At 44.5% G+C, this 24468-nt stretch overlaps 1 protein-coding gene across 1 annotated transcript; it reads right to left on the bottom strand.

Moving 5' to 3' along the window:
• Positions 1 to 399: 399 nt before the first annotated feature.
• AMMECR1L (AMMECR1 like) lies at positions 400 to 22501 on the bottom strand. The gene is made up of 8 exons (XM_026510225.4): positions 22224 to 22501; positions 20557 to 20666; positions 11881 to 12325; positions 8499 to 8609; positions 8074 to 8188; positions 7346 to 7436; positions 5706 to 5802; positions 400 to 4014 (listed from the first exon to the last, which is right to left on the bottom strand). The coding sequence occupies exons 3-8, from the start codon at positions 12285 to 12287 to the stop codon at positions 3903 to 3905; spliced, it is 933 nt and encodes a 310-aa protein (XP_026366010.1). The 5' UTR covers positions 12288 to 12325; positions 20557 to 20666; positions 22224 to 22501; the 3' UTR covers positions 400 to 3902.
• Between the last annotated feature and the right edge of the window lie 1967 nt (positions 22502 to 24468).

The following is a 24468-nucleotide window of genomic DNA, read 5'->3' as shown; positions in this document are numbered from 1 at the left end:
CATGAACACCATGCAAAACACACAGGCTGACTAAAAACACCATCTGGATGGCTGTCTTCAAAAGTAAAAGGATTGGGGCGCCCGGGTGGCTCAGTCGATAAAGCACCTGCCTACGGTTCAGGTCATGATCCCCAGGTCCTGGGATCTAGCCTGCTTCCCTGCCCCCCTCCCCCACTTGTGCGCGTGCACGCTCTCCCAAATAGATAAGAGCTTAAAAAAAAAAAATGATTGTGAGGGGCGCCTGGCTGGCTCAGCTGGAGGAGTGTCAGACTCTCGGGTCTTGGGGTTGTGAGTTCAAGCCCCTTGTTGGGTGGAAAGATTACGGAAATAAACTAAAAAAAAAAAAAAGTTGTTACCATTATTCAAAAAAAAAAAAAAAAAAAGGCAGGACAAAGACAATTTTTACCCATTATGATTTATTCTCTACAATACTTCGTTAAAGAGTTCAATGATTTGCACTCAGAAGTTATATAGCCAAGAGGCAACCAAGTGTAATACAAAGAATTGGTCTGAAGTCTTTGCACTGAAGGCCATACAAAGTCTCTTGCTTCAGGGAAGTAAGAATGAAAATAAACAAAACAAACACATAACTCCCTAGGCTCCAGAATCTCAATAGAAAATAGCATCAACAGTTAGTGAAAGTGTAGGTGTTAACGTATCATGGAAAACAGGTCTTGTGCAAATATTAAAATTAACACCCAGGACTTCTGTATAGATGATTTTTATTATAAACAATAAAATATACGTAATGTCTCAACTACAAACCTTTCATGTTGAAAGGGTCTCTAACATGAATTGCTTTAATATTATGAAGCGAAAAAGTTTAAGAACCTCACAGTGGAAACAATCCAACACCGACAAATTCTAGTGATCAAAGACATTCTCTTTTAGTTAACGTAAAACAAGGACGATTCATAATTACAGAGAGAATGTCCTAGCTGTGGGTATTATGAGACAAGCCAACTTTCCAGACCAAAAGGCACTCACAGCTAGGGATGAAACGCACTCCGAACTGAACCAGCCAACATGGGCTGGTTCCTTAACAGCAGTCACCTACTGTTCAGCTTGAGCAGCCCAAGGACAAAGTCAACACCAAGCAGAAAACAGTCCCTTCTTTTTAGACCTGCCACTCACACCACATGTACTGGCCACCCTCATCACGGCTTTGGTCAAGCATGTGGAAGGCAGTTCAGTTCCAGTTCGGAGCCGTCATCTCCCTATGCAAAGCTGCCACGTGGATGATCCAGACTTAATATTTTTCCTGAGAGCCACCTGCCACACATCTTCGTGAGGTGACCATGACTGTACACTTCCAGACTGCTTCCTGACTAGGCCCCATTCAGGACAGACACTGACAGTGGCATTCCTTATGGGGCCGAATAGTTTTTCCTTGGTCGACTCCTGACTCCCCCTGACAAGGCCAGAGGGACTTGAGCATCTCCACTGCTGGACTTGTATGGGAGCATGAGGGAATGTGCAGGGAGTAAGGCTTCTTCACTCCAAAACCCACTGAGCCCACTTCAGTGTGGTGCTGGGCTTAATCAGCCCAATTCTTGTGCACTGATTTTTTTTCCCCATTTCGTGGGTTTTTAAATTTTCTGTTCATTTTCATAAATGGCAGGTATCCTACCCCACCCTCAATAAAATAAAATAAAAAACATACTATACATCGGGGAAGACAAATAGGGCAACATTTCTATAAGACGAAATAGGCTTGAAGAGCATGGCACTGTAGTAAATGCTTGCATGACCAGTCTCACTGAGCGTGCTCAGGGGTGAAAGTTTAGCACCAATTTTTTTGCTTTTTTTAATCTTTAGAAATTAAACTCAACTTTTAACACAGAACACTTGAACAGTAGTGAGTGTAGCCCTATGTATCAATACTGTTGTACAAATTGGAGGCGGGTGGTTTAGTCCGGAGCTGACCACCCCGACATCAATCCATGGCACCTAAGAGTAACTATCGTCACATTTGTTTGTTAACAAGACATTTATTATTCTCAGCAGCAGGAAATCATGAAACAATCCCTTCATCTTCAAAAGCTTTTTTTTCATCAACCTTACAAGGGAAAAGTGGCAGGATGCGAGAACGCAGCACAAGAGTTAAGATAGGGTGGCGCGGCCTGACCTGGGCATCCTGAGATCAGCCCACTTCCCTTGCACATTCCGTATCCTCATGAACAGCAGAGGACGGTGCCAAGCAAATCTGCTCACCCTCATCCATTTCTTCCAAGAAATGAGACAGCAATGCCTAGAATGGCATGTGTGTCGTTTCTTGGATTATGTCCCTGCTCCCCCTTCCCCATTCCTGGCAGAAGAAAACTCAAAATTTCTTTTGATTTGGATATTTGCCCATTTTGGAAAGCCACACCATCACCACATAAAATTTAAAAAATAAATTAAAACAATGGTGTTCACCGGATTGACACCAAATCCACTTCAAGAGTTCTCTAACCATGTTGTTGGAAACCAGTGTATCACCCTCCGGGTCCGTCCTTCCAACTGGCCACCTCTTCCTGTGAATCCTTTCAGCAGTGCCTCTGTGACAATGTTTCCAGAGCATCTTCCAAGTCCCCAGCTTCTATGAACTCTGCCACCAAATGAGGGAAAAATAGGCAAGAGGGAGGAGAAACTTGCTGACAGCTATTTGGAATCAGCAACAATGGGGAAGGGAAATATGCCACATCAAAGTCTGAATGACCTAGAATAAAATGAGCTATTTGGAACTTTGCCACGGTGGGGTGAAGATTCCCAGCATGTTAGGCAAGATAAAGATTCATCTTGTTTAATTACACAGCTTTGTTCTAAAGTCCTGGAAAGGACTGAAACAGCAACAGTCTTCCCACTTCTCCAGGCAAGCTAGACAAAGGAACTCCTCTGCTTAAAGGTCCCTCGGGATGTCTGCCTGAAAAGAAAAACAGCTTGGAGACCCTGGATTTTCTCCCATGACAATGTGTCCTTCTAAAGCCCAACCCAAGTGCTTGTTGGAACACTTATGCCTTCTGAGAACCTAGATCCAGCTATAGGCACTGCTACCAGTAGAGGAGTGAGGTAGCCAGGTGGTAAGGAAGAGGTCTCTCCTTTTTCACTTCGTGCAGCGATGATTTCGGGACCTCCCATGGGCATCCCAGTCCAGTCCTCAGCAGGCTACACCACAGAGCTCTGTTCAATACCAGGAGACTCAATGCAGGAAGAGTGCCAGAAAATCCAACTGAGAGTGGGATGAGAATTAAAACCTTCGAGGCTAATTGAGCAATGAGATCTGCAACGCCATCCAAAGGGCTTCCGATCTTGATGTGGGTCTCTGTCCAGGAGCCTCAGAGGACTCATGGTGCCCACGTTCACCCCTAACATGGCGTCCTTATGAAGCATGGAGGTTGTGATCAACTCTTGGTACGCAATAAACTGGAAGTTTAAAAAAGGAATTTAAAACAACCTAAAAATGTTTCTTGTTGGTCTCCGTTGCCCAGACTGCCAGGGGAATACACCTACTTGATCTGGGGAGGCTGTAGGGGTGTGTGTGGGGTAAGCCTTCATGGACCATCAATTCCGGCTTCCACTGTGTGGCCAACACAGAGGCAGCAAATCAGCAGCAACACCTGCATGCCAAGGGTCTTCTGAACCCACACGGTAATTCTCACTAGTCATGGAGGAGCCCCAATCCAACGGAACCCCATATTGAGGAAAGGCTGAGATAAGGCTTGGGCCCCTCAAGTTCTGTTTCATTCAGTATAACCCCGCCCCCCCCTCAGTCAGCTGGAGGCAGACTTGGCAACGGAAGCTAGCATCATAAAATGGTGCAGTAATAGAAGTAACTGGACCAGGAAGAGGAGGCATCTGCTCCAATGATGTCATAGCCATTGGTGGCCACAGGGGGGTGGGACTGGTCATGCAGCCGTGTGTCAGGAGTAATGATTGTAGAGGGGCGGGGCATGAAGAGTGCCATTCTGGAAACAGTGCTGTCGAGAAGCAATATACTCTGCATAACTGATTGTCACCTTCTCACTTCGGTACCTGTATAAGGAAACAGGAAAGGGTATTAGGAACCTCAAACTCTTCGTTCTGTAAAGTCACTCAGCAGAGAAAACCAAAAGCTTATTCCACATTTTGAAAGAATAAAATGGAAGACCAAGAGCAATCTTACTTACAGAAAATGAAAGACAGCACGAGAAAACAATGTTGTTATTACAAATGAACAAGATGAAAAAGCACAATCACAATTCACCCCTGAGAATGTATTTTCTGCACATCCCACCTTTAAACACTATCAGGCTGCTCTTAAGCAATCTGCTACTGGGGTCTGGATGAAGAATGTCAAGGTCAAATCACACGGGTGGCAGACTGGAAGATGGCTATACCAATGCCCAGTGCAAACTGCATATCTACTGCATAAAATGTGATAAATTTGACAGAAATGCAACCTCAATTTGCAGAAAAGCAACAAACAAGTTATTTATAACTAAAAGGGGCACAGATACCTAATTCTGGGTCAAATTCTGATGAAGCAGGTTAAAGGATCCTGAGGCTATATAGGACGGGTCTCAATTCCCAGATGAATATGCCATATCATATCACAGGGTCATCAGAACAGAATTCATAGCACTTTGGCTTTGCTCTGGAAAGAGCCATGAGTCAGGATGCGAAGCATGGGGTGTTACAAACCTATGGAGCCTACTACAGACCACAGGAGCTGGGTGTGACAATCCTTACCCAGAGCCATCTCTTTCCCACTGTAATCACTCCTCCACTGCAAGGTGATTATTCCTGAATTTTGACAGGGAAATGGCTGTTCAAATAAATTATAATAATAATAATAATAATAATGCTTTGTATTTGAAGTTTTTTTTTCTTTTTTTTGGAATCCAAAGCATTTCAAAAACACTGGGTTATCTTCCAAATAGACCTGTGAGGTTAGTATATGATTATTCAGTATTTTACAGATGAGAGGGCCAACAGAGGCCCACAGAAGCCCACAGAAGCTAAACCTCTCAGTGTTTCCGATTTCAGTAGGGATGGCAAGAGAACTGACATCTACTGACCACCTATAATTATTGCCTGGCCCTGGGCTAGAAATCTTCATACGTTACCTTACCACACTCTAAAACAACCCCAAGGCATTATCATTCACTTCTTACATACAGGAAAAGTCCCCCTCCCCCTCAGAGAGGCAGAGTAAGTAACTGGGCCAGGTCCCATAGTTAGGCAGTGGTGGAGCTGGGATTCAGACTCCAAGTCCGTGTGCATTCTACTACACAAGGCAGACTCCCCCAACGAGAGGGGAGTTTCCTTGTAACTCTGTGAAAAGCACTGTCTCACTATTCTATTAACATGACACCTGTATCCCCTGCCACCTGACTGCATGTGACTTCAAGCGACCCTGGACCTCTGCGCTGACAGCCTTCATTCCTGACCTCAGTCTGCTCCCTTAAGCCTCCCAAGCAGTGGGTCTGGTGAAGACATCCACCACCTGATCGTGGCCTAAACTCTGCTCCGGCTCTGCCATCGACTCAGCTGCAGAGATGCCCAGGACGCTGGGAAGTCTTTGTCTTTGCTGCCACTGCTTCCTCCCAGCTTAAACCTGACCCATACCTCTTTAGTTTAGGGACATTAGCAGAGAAAATTTTTTCTAGCCCTTTCCATCAAAAGTATCCTCCATCCAACCCGAGCTAAATTAAAATGACAAGGAAAATGAGACAGTGGGTTACCTGGTAAGTTTGATCGTTTTTCTGAATTCACTGGTAATTGGAGCCTTAAAGCCACCTTTCCTGAGCAAGGAGTCTATTGTCTGGATCTGATCCCAGTCTGAGGAGAAGAGAGGCACACTGAGATCAGTGCACGATGACACAAGAATAGGGTATGTTCCCACACGGCAAGAAAAGAGAAGCAGCCAGGTCTGCTAGGGTCAAAGGGAGCCCTGGACACTGGCCCCACATCCCTAGAGCCCCGTCTGCCTCACTGACATCCAAGTAGAATCAAAGACATGAGATGATAACCCGGCATACACCATAACGGCTCTCCCCAGGCCCTCTGCTCCTGTGTCTTTCCTGTCAGATGTGATCCCAGTATAATTATCTGGGACCAAACATGTCTCAACCTAAGACTGGCCTGCTGGCCTAGTGCTGGCAACCAAGGCTGTTCTGTGAGAGGAGAGAACTCAAATTCTGCAGCCCGTATTCCTTTGTGTGGCCTTCCTTTACTGATGATTTCTAGGAGTCCTGTTCTCTATTACAGAGAACTGATAGCAGGAAGGAAGCCAATCCTTCATGAAGGACAGGAAAGTTGTTCACATATATCGCTGTGTTGCTCCTGCACATTTTTAACAGATAAAACCAAACACATAAAAACTGAAAACCAAAGAGAAACCCCTAAATTACCCCCAATTTTAAAATTTTGCCAACCAATTTTCAAATGGCACAAGTAATCTCATTATCTGTTATCGCCACATCTCACTATTAGGAAATATTTATGGTATCCCTTCCTGTACAAAAATGTTAGACTTATGGCCTCAAAGTGGCTAAAAGGCTTCCTTTTTATGCCACATCCACACTGCTTTTGAGAAAGTTTCAACACAACCATGATGGAACCCAATAAGGCAAGCACTCTCCACATAATTAGTTCATTGACACATTGAACTGGGTATTTCTCTTTATTCCAGGTTCACACCCAATAAATACTGTGTGTTTTACATGTTATTTTCAAAAACAGACAAGAAAGAAGGGAGGGAGGGTGGGAGGGATGAAGAGAAGAGAGAAAAAGAAAACTGGGTTACATATCACAGAACATACAAGCAACACTGAAAGGCATCCTTCCAAATATTCTTTTAAAGAGAAAACCTACCCAACCCACCTCCTACCTTTATTGTCCCATTATAAGAACTTATTACCTACTGAGTTCTTAAAAAAAACAAAAAAACCAAAAAACCCAGAAGATTATGTTTTGCCTTTTTCCAACTATAACACTATTTAATAATTAATGATCAAAAGTTCAAAACCCACCGATATGGGCAACTTCCCTTTACAATGGACTCCACAATATGGTCCAGGTGATTGCTGGAATTTTGCTACAATTACCACTAGTTTTGGGGGCCAAGGAATAAAACTTTTCACTGAGAGGAAGTGAAACACAGGGGTGAGTATGGGAAGTCTTTACCCCTTTTCTTCTCCAGCTCCTGCATTTTTTTTGGAGTTTATTTCTCATCTATAAGACTTTGATAGACACTAAGAGGAAGAAAGGCACTCGGTCTTCGTTGAAGTTGGGCTGAAAGACAATACACGTCACTTTCCTGCCTTTAAATGGTGACACTGTGAATAGTATCCTTCACTGAAACTCCATTTGTCAAACTCACCTTGTTCCTTAGCAACCTCAGGTAAATACGTGGCCGTACGTTTGACGCCTTTTTCATTGATGAATTCAATTCGAATCCCATGGACCCCTACCTACAGGAGAAATAACCAAATAAAGAGCATTTACTTACTCTACTGGAACTTCAGGCACCCACATTTACTTGACACTGCCCCCTGACCAGCTCGATCCAAGTCTGAGAAAAGGAGAACCTGCTGCTTTTTCATGACCAACTCTTTGCCTCAGGTATAGAAGTCAGAGTAACTTCAGCTTGAGGGAAGCAGTGAGCCTACAAGTAGCCACCTCTCCGAGTATGAGGATGGTAGAAATAAATTGTCACTAGCTCATCCAAAAATCTTAAATATCCCACCTTTAATCTACTCCATTAAACATACCACAGGGTTTTGATCTAGGCTCATGACTCCTCACAACAGCTTTTACTCAAGGGCTTACCAAGAGGGATCTGGAATGCTCTCTTTATCCCCAGTATCACATCCTATTAGATGGAACAAAAGTGGACTGGGAAGACACAGGAAAAGAAGAAAGACTTCACATTTCTTCCTACTTCTAAGATCACAGCACCTTTCCTGTCACCTATGTGGCCCCCAATTGCTTCCAAACTCAGCTTTCACATTCTTATACCCTCTCTCAATGAAGGAGATACATTACCATGTACTAACCCGAACCCAAATGCAACGAGAGATGCAGAGTTCCAAATGCGGCTGTTCTCACCTCCCAGTCCAGGTAATCACTGGCATCCTCAAAGTTAGTAAGGAGGGAGACAGAGCAGAAAAGTTTAGGCAGCTCCTCTCGGGTCAGGGGGGGAAATCGGCTGTCCTTAAGTGCACTGGAGGGGGACAGAAAACATAAGTGAGGCTGCTCTGGAGCTGGGAGCCAACATTATGTGCCCGAATATTTATGAATCCTGAGCTATGCAGCGGATATTGATTATCCATCAGTACTAATATGCTAAAAATAACTTGATGCTATTAACTGTCTATACTTGAACTGGTAAGTGACTCACCAGATTCAAGCCCCCATACTCCCTGATTACCAACAAGAGAACACTCAAACTTTACCACTTAGAAGAAATAAAGTCAGGCAGTTGTTTCAATTCTAGTCAATTTATCTACAGAGCTTATGTCTGGTGTCATTACCTGGTTAACGTGTATTCCCTGAGTCCTGAATGAAGATTCATGGCTGAGAAGGTCCCAATGCAGCCACGAAGCCGCTTGTCCCGCCCTGTCTTCCAAGTCACAAAGAGCGGACTACAAAAGCAAAACAAAAAACATTCTCCAGCCCCAAATTAATCATGCATAAGAACAAAACCTTTGCTTTTGCCCCATTCATTTCTGATATTCCCCAAAAGGACTGTTTTCTGAATTGTGGCTATCTGAAGGACTCTGCCTTTTTGGGAATTGTGCAGTCTCTGGATGGAGAGAGAGGAGAGGGCAATAAGACAGTGTGAAGAACAGAGCTCTGTGCAGCCCTTCCTGTGATCCTTTTTAATTCACTGTGACATGTTTGTGCTACTTTCCTTCCCCTCTGCCCAGCACTCAACTTCTTCTAATTTTCCAAGTCTTTCTCCTTTTCTTTATTTTTAGGAGTGTCCACGTTCCCCAGTTACATCCTTCATGACGACACTGGGCCTGCGTACCTCTCCCCATTCCCTGCAACCCCCCATTGTTCCTGTAATTATCTCTGTCCCTCGTCCTGCTCATAAATGTTCGGGAAAAGAAAAACAATGTCTCCACAAGAAAGCTTGTTATTAGAAGTTGCCACTTTCTACTTCTAGGCTAAAGCCATGCATCGTTAGGCTACGTCAGACTGGTGATAACAGAATTTTTTTATAAACAGGTTACAGAGCTGTTCCTTCATCCTGGTATTTCCTCTATACTCCTATGCCTTTATTTCTTAGGTTGAGCAAAATACTTCTAAAAAGTAACTTAAATTTCTAAAGCTGTCTACTTTGATCAGTGTTATAAAGCAATCTGCCGCCTATCTTTTCCTTCCAGTAAACACCTGAACAGCACCAAAGTTACTGTCCCAAAACCCCTCAAGAATTCCAGGCGGCAGAATGGAAATATAAGCCCCTGAATACGACAGCACATTCCCTGTAACACTGCAGCCACCACCCACTCTTCCAAATCCACATCCCTTTCTTACAGGGGACACACTTGATCCCATTAGGATCAAGCCTTAGAACCTCTACCTGTTCAGCCAGGGATTTTCTCACCATGGTATCCGATGGCAATACTTCCCTAAAAAGTTAGCACATTTCTCTACATGGTTTCTCCTCTAACACAATCACACAGGGGTAACTTCCCCTCTACTTCGGCCCAGACAGGGTCCCACACACATTATTTAGTTTTGTGTGTGCGATCTGCCAACTTGGTAAGTCTCCCATAAGTGAAGACTTTTTTTCATATCCTCTTCACTCCCTGACCAGTGAGGCTACACATTGCTCCAATATGGCATTAACAGTTGAAGAATGAATGATCTTAGTTCAATGAATGACCTAAAAGCATCTCTTCAGTGCTCTTTTAAAGCCGGTTCAGGGGTGCCTGTCTGGATGGGTCAGTGGAACGTGATCTCAGGGTTGTGAGCTCCAGCCCCAAGTTCCATATGGAGATTACTTAAAAATAAAATCTCAAAAAAAAAAAAAAATTTATCAACAATAGCCAAACTATGGAGAGAGCCCAATGTCCACTGACTAATGAATGGATAAAGAAGATGTGGTATATATTATGCACAGTGAAATCTTGCCATTTGTAACAAGGTGGGTGGAGCTACAGTGTATTATGCTAAGTGAAATAAGTCAGAAAAAGACAAATACCATTATGATTTCAGTCATATATGGAATTTAAGAAAAAGTGTGGAAGGGGGAAAAGAAAAAAGGAGAGAGGGAACAAGCTTTAAGAGACTCTTAACGATAGAGAACTAAAGGTTGATGGAGTGAGGTGGGTGGGAGAATGGGTTAAATGGGTGATAGAGATTTATTTATTTATTTTTTTATTAGAGAGAAAAAGTGAGCATAAACAGGGAGAGTGGCAGAGGGAGAGGGAGAAGCTGGCTCCCCACTGAGCAGGAAGCCCGACGCAGGGCTTGATCCCAGGACTCTGGGATCATGACCCAAGCCAAAGGCAAACACTTAACAGACTGAGCCACCCAGGAGCCCCATGGGTGATGGGTATTAAGGAGGACACTTGTGGGGCACCTGGGTGGCTCAGCTGGCTAAGCACTGGACTCTTGGTTTTGGCTCAGGTCATGATCTCAGGGTTGTGAGACTGAGCCCTGAGTCAGACTTTGTGCTCAGTGGGGAGTTTGCTTGAGATTCTCCTTCTCCCTCTCCCTCTCCCCCTGCTCGCATGCTCTCTCTACAATAAGTAAATAAATTAAAAAAAAAAAGGAGGGCACTTGTTATGATGAGCACCGGGGTTGTATGTAAGTGATGAAATCACTGAATTCTATTCCAGAAACCAACATTGCACTGTATGTTAACTATCTAAAATTTAAATTAAGGGTGGGGGAATGGGATAGGCTGGTGATGGGTAGTAAGGAGGGCACGTATTGCATGGCGCACTGGGCGTTATACGCAACTAATGAATCGTGGAACTTTACATCAAAAACTAGGGATGTACTGTATGGTGACTAACATAATAAAAAATTATTATTAAAAAAATAAAAAATAATAAAATTTAAATTAAGAAAAGAAAGGGGAAAAAAAGCCAGCAGGAAGGAAGAAAGGGGGAAGGAAGGAAGGCAGGCAGGGAAGGAGGAGGGGAGGAGGGGGGGAGGGAGGGAGGGAGGGAGGGAGGAAGGAAAGAAAGAAAGAAAAAAAAAAGAAAAGGAAAGAAAAAAGAAGAGAAAAGAAAAACACAGGCCAGCTCAAGAGCTGCTTCCAATTCTGAGGAAAAAGAAAACACTGCATGGATTACTTCACTTTATACGTACTCCTTGTTTAAGTCCTTGGCACCTTGAGAGAGTTTGGGACAAATCAGAGTCTTGAACTAAAAGCAGTAAAGCAGATTCTGACGTGTTTGGTGGGGTGCGAGCAGCCACGTGGGATTACCACGGGATTACTGATTAACAAAGTGAGGGGGCCCTTATTAACAGCATCACGGCTCCCACTAAATGCGCTCCTACTCTCCAGCCTGGCCCTCAGACACTTCCAATTCACTTGGACTTCAACACCTGGGTCCACAATGGTATGATGTGCGGCCTCACCACTCAAGAGCTTAAATCACCTATCCGCCACAATATAAACCTACCAAAAGAAGAACCAAGAAGAAAATCCTAATTTCTACAACATTACCTTAAAAACAAGCCCAGACCGCCTCCAACCTAGACTTCTTCTGTTACTGAATCCAGATATTGTTCTAGGTATTGTCTGGACATTTCTCATCATCCTATCCCCATTACTCTCTGCCCGAATGATGCTAAAGATTCTTTAAGTGTCAGACTCCCTCAAGAGAATAACCCAAGAAAGATGTCATCATGCCTTTCTTACTGTCCCCTGCACCTGACTAATTTACTCACTAGGGGTCATTGGTGAATCTAGGAAGTCGTGGCTGTGGGAAGCCATAGAGGTGACAGTAGAGGACGTCAAAGCAGTAGCAGCACATCTCTGCAGTCACCACCAGATTCTTGGCGGTGTTAGCAGTTCCATTGGGCCGGGGAAGAGGGCTCAGCGCTCCCGATGCGGGATTCATTCGTGTAATGGGAGAATTTCCAGGTCCCAGAGTTAAGTCCGACACATTCTCCCGACCACTGCTGCCATCCACATGCTGGTGGTTTTGAAGAGGTCCTGAACTAGAGCCGGGGACAGTTGTGGACTGGTTCCCGTGACTGTGCGTTCCACTTCCAGATAACTTGGGCTTCTTGACCCCACAACAGCCTGCTGCCAACTTGGGCTCAAGTGGAGGAACACAACGTCTTTTTCCCATCCTGATTCAGTGCTCGAGGACTGGAATGCTGCAGAACCCTGAGCAAAAACAGAACAGTTAAGCATCAATTCAAAAGGTTAGTTAAAAGGAGAAAATAAAAATCAAAAAGAAAGAGTCTACGTGGAGAGTCATCAAATTCTCTTTCTTATCCAGGTCACAAAAGGCTGCAGACCAGCCTGACTGGAAGAGACCCTGAGCTCCAGCCTGGGCACTCCTAACCTTTTTCTAAAGAAGAGCTGTTTTTCCTTTTCCATAAAGCCTTCTGATCATCCCAGACAGAGGCTGGCCACAAGCAGCCCCTCTTGCCCAGGACTCCCTACGGCAGAAGGAAGGGTGGGTGGCAGCCATTGTGGAGATGCATGAGGACATTGCAAGACGCACTGGACCTGTCAGACTCTTCGTCATTGCATTCTCTACCTTTCAGGGCCTCCAAATTAGACCACCCTATTTTTAAAGAGCCCCAGAGGAAACTTCATGCTTTTCCTCGTTAACCACACCCTTTCAGCATTTTACTCATCACTAACCTAAATCTGTGTGATTTCAGCCCTAGACCTGAGTGAATACGAAAAGCAGTTAGCTGCCATTCTGAAAAGAGCACACCTTCCAACACAAGGCTCCCACTTTTCTGTCCTCACAGCTCTCATTCTCCAATGCCTTGCTCATTTTCTTTGGTTTTCTGAACTCGCAACTCCAATTTCTACACATCTCTCTATCATTTCAAAACCCCAATTCAAAAAAAAGCTACAACCTAGTAGGAACCTTTATCACATAAATGACCCAAGCTTCACAGGCCTTTTGTGAGGTAGCCATTTCTGCCCTGTCACAGCGAGGCAGAGGCATGCAAAGCCACTCAGCTTAACGACATGTGGCAGAGGATGGGCCAGGAAACCAGAACGTCCCATCTGATGATGTGAATGGAAGGAAGGAATTTTTTTTACTGAATTTTTTTTCTTAAACACCCTGAGGTAAAAATGGACAGTTATAACAACAACCAAGATCCTTTCTCTGATTCAACAGAATCAGGAAAATAGTTATTTCAATGTCAATAATACCAAAGTTTGTAAAATTCTGCTGACTTAAGGAAAGCATACTTAAATCTCCCTGTGATTTGGACATATAACACATAACTGCCTTTTTTTAAAAAAACATAATTTACCTTTTTATGCACTGCTCTATAATACAGTATTTTGGTTGTAAATTCTACATTTAAATCAAATTAGATATTTACATTCCCATTTGCAAAGCCATTATTTCTACACAAGTTATCACTTTAGGCTGAATGAGATACAAAAATTTCACAAGTATTATTTATGGTTTTCTTTTTCTTTTTTTTTTTAAGATTTGACAGAGAAGGTGGGGGGAGAGAGAGAGAGACAGAGGCATCACACACGCGGGGGGAGTGGGAGAGGGAGAAGGAGGCTCTCTGCTGAGCAGGGAGCCCAATGTAGGGCTGGATCCCAGGACCCCGTGATCATGACCTGAGCTGAAGGCAGACGTTTAACCGAGCCACCCAGGCGCCCCTACTTATGTTCTTGATATATGCTGATCCATAACAAAATACACATTTTTGTATTTAGGGCAATTCTTACTGAGATGAAAGTTCCTTGTAGTTTAGGGTTAATAGTTGTACACTTCAATGTCTGGCTTGACACAGGCTTCTTTTTGAGAAAGCCTTAGGTACTTATACGATAAAACCCCCCATGACACGTTTATTTCTGAGTGTGGATGTCATTGTCTTTATTGTTTAGACTGTTGAAAGAGGGAGGTTAAAAATGCTGCCTCCGGAGCCAAATGGCCTGTTCAAATTCTGATTCCTCTGGGATCAAACTCTTCATGTCTCAGTTTCCTCAGCATGGGAATAACACTAGTACTTCCCACTTGCCTCATGGGGTTTTAGGAGAATTAAATTAGTTTAATATGCATCAAGTGTTTGAGACAGTGCCTGATACGTAGTAGGTGGCACTGCATTTAGCTGCTCATATCACTTGGGTTCTTGTTCAACTGCCCCATTGGAATGGATATCCCAGAGGGCCAGGACTCTGCTAGGCACTTAACACTTAGATCAGTGTTTGCTCTGAACAGGTGTGCTTTAAACATTACACTGAATCCTTAAAACCACTCGGCAAGGCAGGTGATGTTACTATCATTTTACAGAGGAGAAACCTTGGGCTTAATAAGATAACTTGCCCAAAATCAGACTGCCACTAAGTGGCAGAGTTAGGATTTGGATCACAGTCTGTCAGACTTCAAGCCTGGGTCCTTCCACCAAGTCACAGAGAAGAATGAGGCCTACCAATAATATCCACTGGATTCAGTCATTTCCTAAGGGCATGATAAAAAAAAAATTACATTCAAGGACATACTAAAAACTAACCTACTAGTTCACAGAATCTTGCCAACAAAAATGGAACAGGAGGGGCACTGACTGGCTCAGTTGGAAGAGCATGGAACTCTTGATCTCAGGGTCATGAGTTCAAGCCCTATGCTGGGTCTAGAGATTACTAAAAAAATTAGAAATAAAAAAATAGCGAATAAAAATAAATAAATAAAATGGCCTTAAAAAGCAACCTATGCCCAAAGCCAACATCTCAAGCCATGACCCTGAAAATTATCAGTGTCCCTGCCACTGTCATTTAGTCTGCAGTGGATGTCACTGGCCTCTTGACTTTCTACCTTGTGCATAACTGTGGGAGGGGACTTAAGACACATGTTGAATGAAGCAGCAGGACTATCTCTGGAGAGCTGGAGTTTTAACAGGGTCTCCAGAAAGCCCCAAAGTTCGAAGCAGCAAAGAGAAGGGATGAAACACAACAGTTAAAAAAAGAAATGTTTCCTCACTCTCATTATACCAAAGAACACCTGAAGGAAGAGTTAATGTCATGAGATGGCAACTCAGGTGATCCTTAGCAGGTGTCATCAGCTACCTGGCTGGTCAAACACCCCACAACAGAGCAACAGAAAGGATTTTCAAACCATGCCAAGGCAGGTGAAGATTCTGCCTATGCACCACATGCAAGCACCGATCTGCAGTGGGGCATGATCACAACAGATACCAAGTGATTACATTTAACAATTCCCCACACCCTCCTTTTTTTTTTTTTGCTGAGAACTTTATTTTTTTTTATTTTTTATTATGTTATGTTAGTCACCATACAGTACATCCCCGGTTTCCGATGTAAGGCTCGATGATTCATTAGTTGCGTATAACATCCAGTGCACCATGCAATACGTGCCCTCCTTACTACCCATCACCAGCCTATCCCATTCCCCCACCCCCCTCCCCTCTGAGGCCCTCAGTTTGTTTCTCATAGTCCATAGTCTCTCATGTTTCATTCCCCCTTCTGATTACCCCCCCTTTCTTTATCCCTTTCTTCCCCTACCGATCATCCTAGTTCTTATGTTCCATAGATGAGAGAAATCATATGATAATTGTCTTTCTCTGCTTGACTTATTTCACTTAGCATTATCTCCTCCAGTGCCGTCCATGTTTCCCCACACCCTCCTAAACTACAATCTGAAATCAACAGAACCAACCCAAACCTTGTGGCTCCTTAGGCCCAAGCATTTCTCTGGAGGCCACTATGCAAACAATTCAATCAATGTTCTCAATTAGTGACCAAAGGCGGAGTTAGAGACTTCTTGCATCAAAATTATAAGGTATTTCTTCAAAAATTTGTTCCCTAAATTAAAATCTACAAAAATTTCAAACATAAAGTTAAATAGTATAATGGACCCAAGAACCAGTTTTAATAATTTTTAACATATGACCAATCTTATTTCAACTATAGCCTACGTACTCAATCTCCCCTCCTACTGAATTATTATGAAGACATGTTTTTAAGGGGGCCAATATTTTACTTATCTGTTGGCATAAGGCAAATAATAAGTGACTTACAGGTGAAGAATGTGAAGGAAAACAGAGTGCTGGGAGTAAATACTTACTTAGAATATCAACCCCATCTACCAATTTGATCAAATTTTTCTCTTTGAGGGATGCCTGGGTGGCTCAGTTGGCTAACCATCTGCCTTCGGCTCAGGTCATGATCCCAGGACCCTGGGATCCAGTCCAGCATCAGGCCCCTTGCTCAGCAGGGAGCCTGCTTTTCCCTCTGCCTGCTGCTCCCCTTGCTTGTGCGCTTTCTCTCCCTCTGACAAATAAATAAATAAAATCTTAAAACAACAATAACAAAAACAACTTTCTCTTTGAGACTCTTTTAATCCTACTCCAGCCAAGTGGGCCATCTCACCACAGCTAAGCAGTCCCTGACTCAGCTCCCAGGACTGCCCTCCAGTGACCAGAGAGACACTGGTTTCTCCAACAGCTGGGCTTCTGAGAGTACAGCCTGAGACCTCAGAAGAGCATTTTAATTCAACAGACTAACCAGCTAAAAACAAATACTCCTAATGACATACTCCACCTTTTCTAAAATTGTGTGTGCATTTGTTCTCACCTTTCCCCCAAACCTCATGAAAACTACCAATAATGGTACTTTGATATAGGAGTTCCTGAATGGATACTATGAACTCCGTTCATCTGAAATAATTGGAATCGGGTATAAAAACTCCTCCTTCCTCTGTGGGGAAGCTAAGCAGCACTCTGCTGCTCTGGGCTCCAGTGGCTTACCATGTCACCTCAATTCCAGAGACAGCGCTGAACTCATCAACCACTTTTATAAACACATGTATCACACTGAGACCCTTCCAAGCCTTCAGCTGGTTAACTCTTTCAAAGCTAAACTCAAGGGCCATTTTTTTTTTTTTTAAGATTTTATTTATTTGACAGAGAGAGAGCACACAAGCAGGGGGAGCGGCAGGGAGAGGGAAAAGCAGGCTACCTACTAAGCAGGGAGCCCAATGCAGGGTTCAATCCCAGGACCCCAGGATCATGACCTGGGCAGAAGGCAGGTGCTTAACCAACTGAGCCACCCAGGTGCCCCAGGGGCCGTTTTTTTAAATGATTTTATTTATTTGAGAGAAAGCGAGCACACACACACGCAGGGAGAGGAACAGAGGGAGAGGGAGAAGCTGACTCCATGCTCAGCACGGAGCCTGATGTGGGGCTCCATCCCAGGACTCCGAGATCAAGACCTAAGCCAAAATCAAGAGTCAGACACTTAACCCACTGAGCCACCCAGGTACCTCTCGAGGGCCACTTTAAAAGCCAGCAGCATGGATCTCATTTTCCTACTGCCTATCTACTTTAGACCAATCAATGAGAATGAACAAGTTAAAACTGGATTTCCACCAGATGGAGACAATACCTGTACTTCCACAAAAGCTGGAGAAGTAACAGGAATCACAGCTCTACCTCTTCCTTCAAGACCTCCTAACCTAACATGTGTCATGTATCGTAAAGCATGTTTACTGTTGAAAAAGTCACCACACCCTTTACCTGACACACAACAGTCAAGGGGTCTTGACCTTCATTAGGGTCTACAACAAAAGATGGCAACTCCTCCTCCCTCTGTGGGGAAGCTGAGCAGTGCTGTGCTGCTCTGCGCAGGGTGGCGTACCATGCCATCTCAATCCCAGACAGCGCTGAACGCTTTACCTTTCGTCTTAGAGGCTGGGTGGCATTCGTCTTTTCTTTCACAACACCTAACATAGTGCCCTGCATATAGTATACATACCAACAATCTGATCTACAGATCTAGTAATTTCACTTTTATAAAAAGAATGCTTATGGCATAAACTAATCTTCTGATCTTTGGTTCTACTGTAAGGTGCTGACTGTGGAGTGTGTTGGAAGCTGAAGGCAACTGAATTACAAGTATGTGTTCTTATTGACAATGTCAACTCTATTCAGCACAAACCAAGGAATGGTTAAATTCATAGCTAAATGGATAGCCAGTGTGGCCAATTCAGTCTAAAAATTAGATACAATATCCCTTAAATTAACTTCTTGGTTTGATTTATGCTTGTAAGCTGCTTTCTTTGCTAAAACACACTAGTCACTGGTCAGTCGTGGATTTAGCCCTGGTGGTATTTAACTTTAGATTGGCTCAAGGCTTTCCTTTGACAGGCCATACCCAGCTTCTAAACTGTAGTTGAGAAGGTTTTTTTTTTCTTCTTTTTTTGAATGATGGGGTGCTTTCAGAGCTACCCATTGGAATATTATTTGCCTGGAAAGTAATTTATTATTTCAGGAGTTAATACAAATGGTATCTCATGAACTGCTGATGTTTACAAAGGGTGTAGAGACCATTATTGAGGGGAGATGTGAAGACACCCTGATGGATCTGGCTAACTGGACAGGACAGCCTTCCTCCCTTGCTGAGGGTCCCTTTCACACTCCTCAAGTTCACTGACATCTTCACAGAGGAGCTCCCATATCAGAGAACATAGCTTAAGCTCTGGGACTATAGTCTGGGCTCAAATTCGAACTCTGGCTTATCATGTACCAGCTACGCAAACTCAGGCAGGTTGTCACATCTTTGTGGACTTAGGCTCCCAATACCACAGAGGATTATTTGTGACCATTCAATAAGTAAGACGTGAAAAGCATCTAGCATTCTTTGGCACATAACTACTATTTATTAAAGTCTCTGCTATTATTAATACTACCACTATGGTAGGGTACATTATAAAAATAACATAGCTTAAAATTCTTACAATTTCTAGAGAAATAAATGCCCTCATAATAAAATTCTATTAAGAACTACCTTATAGTCTGAAAGATCATATTATTAACATGAAATTATTACTCTAATGACCTTGATGCTTTTCCTCTTTGCAGAACAATGGCTTCTAATAAATCACCCACTGTTCTGTTCACTGTGAGATGCCAGAAAATATAAAGAATGAATCTTGGGCTGTCTGAGTTGTCCACACTTCTATTCTACTGCAGTCCTCTCTTAAGCTTACAGACATACACTAAAAAGAGATGAAACTTGCTAAATATGCTATTATTGTAGAAATCTTGATATATATCGAGTACTAATGGAATCTCTGTGTCAAAGTAGTTAAATTTCAAACAATAACCAGATTTAAATATCTAGAAAAACCTGGAGATGAAAAAACAAAATCTAGATTCACCTTTTGAAGGTAAGCTTCAAAACAACTTATCAGGGAGCATGACCTTCTAACAGATAGATCTGGGAGGCAGGAAAGATGCAAAGAAAAAAGGAATCTCTGCTTTTATCTTGTTATTACGTAGTGTCCAGATGCCTGTTCAAATCAAGCTTTATACAGAAGGGAATGGGTTATTGTTTCCTTCGTGCTAGAGAGTTGAACTGAAATTCAATTTAATAATTATGTTTTATGAATAGGGAAATGGCACCTGAACTGTAATTCTGGCCTACTTATGTAACTATTCCAAGAAATAGATAAAAAACCCACAAACATTCTGGTAATCATTTCAAATAATCACTTTTATGTTTTTAAAACCTGAATATACACACATACACATATCCAAACACTCGCTGTTTGAGAAATTTCCCTGCAAAATACACTCGATCTTAGGCTGAGAAGTGATCCCCGCAAAATACAGATCTACCTATATAACTGCTTTAGAAATTTACAGATTTACGAAAATGCACAGAACTATATATTCTCATTTCAACTTAGCTTTAAGAAAAACACAAGAGTCAAAAGTTTTGTTTTTAGATTCCCCTCCCTTTTCTATGTGATCTATGGCAAAGTGCCAGATCTTTCTGGGTCTTAGTTCTTTCATTTGTAAAATGAAAATATTTGTCCCGTCTCCTTCACAGAGGGATTGTGAGGTTCCAATAAGATGTGAAGCATTGTGAAAAACACTATCTTACAAGTATTAGAATACCACAATTAATAAAGTCAAGGGGACACAGCTGTAATAAAAATTCTTCCAGAAAATAGTATCACCATAGCAGATTTAGGGCAAAATGTCCCAAAAATCTCTGAAGATTATAACCATAAGGAAGAGACCCAATAATTGACCTTGATCAGGAACTGCATTAACCTCAGAGTTTTGATCTTTGATTGTCTTTAAAATGAGTAATTTGGGAAAGGGCGGGAGCCAGACCCTCTGTACTAAAAACATAAAGGGTAAGTGTAATACTACATCACTATCTAGGTCACTCTAACTGATTATGGAAAATAAACTTGGCTTTATGTATCTAAATTACTTTAAGAAAGCAAGTAGAAGGGACTTCATCAATATTACAACCTTCTCAAGGAAGCAGAAAAATACAAGTGAAAAAGTAAACCTATATCCTAGTGTCCTAGCACAGGGCTAAAAACAATAACAGCAACAAATTCTAAACATTCTAAATATGTCCAAGGTAATACTCACTGAAAGCAGATAGTTTGTATTGCCAGGGGAACAGCTATAAGAGAGGAGGGGAGTTATTTTGTCTCTGAAATGAACTTTCTTTCTTCCAATTCCATTCCTTCTTCCTGTACCTAAGACAGAAATGCAGGTGCAGTGAATGAACAAAATCAAGGCAGTCCAGAGGTGAGATATGGTTTTTGAAAAATTACAACTCCATTGAGCAATTTCTAGAAAAACAAACAAACAAACAAAGAAAACAACAGCTAGGAACAGGCTCTCCCTACTTCAAAACATTTCAAAATCTAAATATAAGGTAGCAATGGCAGTCCCATGCACTGAATCACCTCATCCTTGGCGTCATCACCAAGAAGGGAGGACACTGAGGATCAAAGGTTTTATTGAACCTGAACATGAGACACACATTAAAACTTCCTCCACCACTAATTTAGATCAAAACTTGCTCTCAGGCCAAGATATACCATTTCAAGGCTCTCCGCTGGTTTCAAAATACAAGCATATTCCCAAATGCTCTGTAAACATGGTGTTGAAGAATTACTGGACAGCATGCCAGGGTCCTGAGGACAGGCCATCTTGTCACCCCAGGTAGAGATGATAATTGTTGGTAAGAGTCATCCATCCTTACTATTAGTTTTGCATAAATTTCTTCATAATCTCTTCAACAATTCTCCCCACCCCCCAGTAGTAGAGAATTAAGCTATTCCCAAAGATGTAAACAGGAGACTCCAAGCCCCACCCACACTATCCAAGGAGAGGGCAGTGAAAGAGGATAGGCCCAGAGGGATAAGGGTAGGGAGTGTGGCAAAGTGAGGAGTTCAGATCAGGACAGGGAAGGGAGGAGGACAAGGAATGAAGGGCAAAACCCACAGCCTGGGAAGGAGAGAGAGGCATAAAACCCAAAGAGTTTAAGGTGGAGAGGTAATGGAAATGGGGTTATGGGTGGATAAGGAAGCTGAGAGTGAGGGTGGGGCTGGGAAAAAAGAGAAGAGGAAGAGGAGAAAAAGCGTGCGCGTGAAAAGAGTTAGGCAAGAAAAGGACGAGATAGAGTGGGGAAGGAGAGGCCGGAGCAGGGAGGGGCAAAGCAGGCACAGAGAAAGGTGAAAGGTAAGAAAAAAGGGGGTGGGGAAGGAGAGTACAGGGCGCTGGGGGGAGTTGGGGAGACGCCAGAGCGACGGGTAGGGCAGCGAGGGCCGAGCCGCGGGGGTGGAATCCAGACGCCAAGCGGGGGAGGGGGCGGCGGGACAGTGGGTGGGGGCCGCCAGGCGGCGCCGGAGACCACCAAACTTTACATAGACCCGAGACTGTTTCCTGGAGGGAGTGCAGAAAGGAGCTGGAGCCTCGCCTGGCCTCGCCTGACCTCACCTCGCGGCCCAGGGCAGGGGCGTCCGCCTACCGCCCCCCCCCCCCCAGCAATGCCTCCCGACCCCCCAGCCCTCGGCGGGGACACGCGGCCCGCAGGCCCCGCCCGCCTTCTTCCCCCCGCCACCCGGCAGCCCCTCCCCCACGCTGCTCCGGGACCCTTGCCGCTGACCCCAGAGACCCCGTCCCGGACCCCCTCCGCTCGCCCTGGGGTGAGGAGGCCCGGCGGACACGGCGACAGCAGCCCAAGGGAGGCCGGACCCGGCGGGGAAGGAGGAGGAGGAGGGCGCGGCGCAGCCCGAGTTTCCCACCTTTTCTCCTGGCCCAGACGCAGCTGGGGTGGACGGGACCTCTCGCGCTCTGCCTTCTCCTCCTGCTTCATGGAGCCATGCGCCTGGGTGGGGGCTCCCGAGAGAAGCGGGCCCGCGGGCGGGCCGGACGCGCGGCGCGGACGGGGCGGGGCGAAGAAGGCCGGCGGGCGGGCGGAGGAGGAAGCGGCGGGGCGGCGGTGGCGGCAGGGAAGAACTGCTAGAGGTATTCCCCGGGCAGCTGGAGGACTGAGTCGAGCCGGGACCCGAGTCCTCCAGTATCCCAGCAGCCACCGGAGGCAGTGAGGTAATGGAGGAAGAATGTAGGGAGTCCTCCAGTGGACCACACGCCCTCTAGCGAGCCGCGAAAACCATAGAGATCCCGGAGCCGCCAGAGCACCGCCCCGCTACTGTCACGTGGCCTAAGCCTGCGCACTTTATTGGCTGGCGCCGACTCTACGGGGTTGAATTTAGAGGGCTGCTTTCCATTCGTGTGGCCGAGTCCCCAGGCAGTTGGAATAAAAGGGGAGGCGCGGAGTAGATCCGGAGGCGCCGGCCGGCACGCCTCATATCTGGGCGCCACGTTCCGCCGGCTCAGCCACCTGCACTGTCGGACGGCGCAGTGCACGCCGGGCCGCCCGGCCTCTGCGAACGAACGCGGAGCGCGCCGGGAGATTTCTTGCGGGCCCGGGCGGGCAGCATTGTTCGCGCCGCGGTCCTGCTGGGGTGCCCTGCCCTGCCGCCCGGCCCTCGCCCGCCTTAGCACCCGACATTCAGTTGCCCACGGCCCTTCTCCCCAAGCGCCCAAGCCTCGCATTGCCTCATGGGACCCGGCCGCAGCCTTTGAAAGCAGCCAGTAAGGGGCTACTCAGAGCCGCGTAAATCAAGCCGACCCACTGGTCATGGCCATGCCCGCCCATGCCCCCGGGAGGTGTTCCAGGCTCGGTGCCAGCCTCCTCATGTACCGAGAAGGGCAACCAGCACCCAGGCTTTGGTATCAGGAGTCCATCTCTGTCTTGAACCCCTGTATTCCCAAGCTAGAGATAACTTCAGTGCAATTACCCACAGGACAGGAGGCCCACTACACACCTTCCTCAGCACTAGGAGGGCAAGGGTCTCAAAAAGACCAGTATAAAACTTTTTAAAAGAATTTTAGGTGTGAATAACTTTAATTTCCAATACTTGCTATTTAATTTGATTTGAGGACTTGGCATTTTTGTTTTTAATTACAGATGGCGTTGCACTAAGTTTGTTTCTGCCCTGCTCCCACACCCCTCACCATTCCGAACACAAACTGTATAGACGCTGCAGCAAAGGCATGCCCTCTTTTAAAGCAATGCCGGTCTTGTTTAGAACACAGACTCAGGCCCACAGATAGACTGTTTTGTGTTTTGCTATTCTGTTTATGCACAAAGGAATCCTTAACATGTTTGTCCTCAAGGAGCAAAGAAAAGTAGTAAAAAATGCAAATCATATCTGACAGTGAAGCTTTCCAGCAAAAACCTTCTGCTCTAGAATGCATAATGTACTCAAGCATAATAAGATCTACTACTACAGACTTTTAGCATAATTACCTGTAGACAACTAAAACTGAGGAAACTGAGTATCTGATTGGTGTCTCTTGGACCTAAGCTCCCCAAGAGAACGTGGTGAAGGACAACAGTGAAAGGAACAGACAGCTATGCTTTGTAGAACAGGAGGTAACTTTTTTAAAAAAACAATCTCCGTAGCAGTCTTCACAATTCCTGTCACAGTCTTGACATACTAATCTGCTGTTGAGGCCACATTTGCCTGTTTCTAACCTCTGTCTGCCTGAAAAACTGCAAATTAGATGATCATATGGCCTACAGCCAGAAATACAAGAGGCAGCAAGCCAGACGTCAATTTTTGTTGTTGTTTCTAAATAAGAAGACAAAATCCTGACTTAAAATAATCAGAATAAATTTCACATAGTGAAGTTTTTTCCAGCTGAAAGTCTTAAAATTTGGCATCTGGAAAGGGCCTTAGTCTATTGCTCCCAGGGCGGTACTATATCGTCATTAAACAGCCCATAGATAAGGGAGTTACTGCTCCCTGGTTATCAAACTGTCAGGAAGTAAATGATGGAACTAAGTTAGACTTGAAACACTCCCAAATTAAAACAAAAACAAACCTTGAATTGAGCTGTCAAAAAAGGCATTTTACTGAGAAGCAGGATCCAGATGCTGTGGCCATTGTCAACTGATGCCAAAAGGCAGAGTCAGGACTT

This window comes from Ursus arctos, unplaced genomic scaffold (assembly GCF_023065955.2).
Source record: "Ursus arctos isolate Adak ecotype North America unplaced genomic scaffold, UrsArc2.0 scaffold_1, whole genome shotgun sequence".
Taxonomy (NCBI): Eukaryota; Metazoa; Chordata; class Mammalia; order Carnivora; family Ursidae; genus Ursus; species Ursus arctos.
This window is presented reverse-complemented; position numbering and strand designations above follow the sequence as displayed.

Excerpts from the sequence above, each read along its gene's own strand:
- AMMECR1L (XM_026510225.4), bottom strand. The coding sequence starts at position 12,287 with ATGGGAAAAAGACGTTGTGTTCCTCCACTTGAGCCCAAGTTGGCAGCA. Across the intron at positions 8,189-8,498 it reads AGGGAATACACGTTAACCAG|TGCACTTAAGGACAGCCGAT; the intron begins GTAATGACACCA and ends GTCCCCCTCCAG. Across the intron at positions 5,803-7,345 it reads TGAGGTTGCTAAGGAACAAG|ACTGGGATCAGATCCAGACA; the intron begins GTGAGTTTGACA and ends TCTTCTCCTCAG.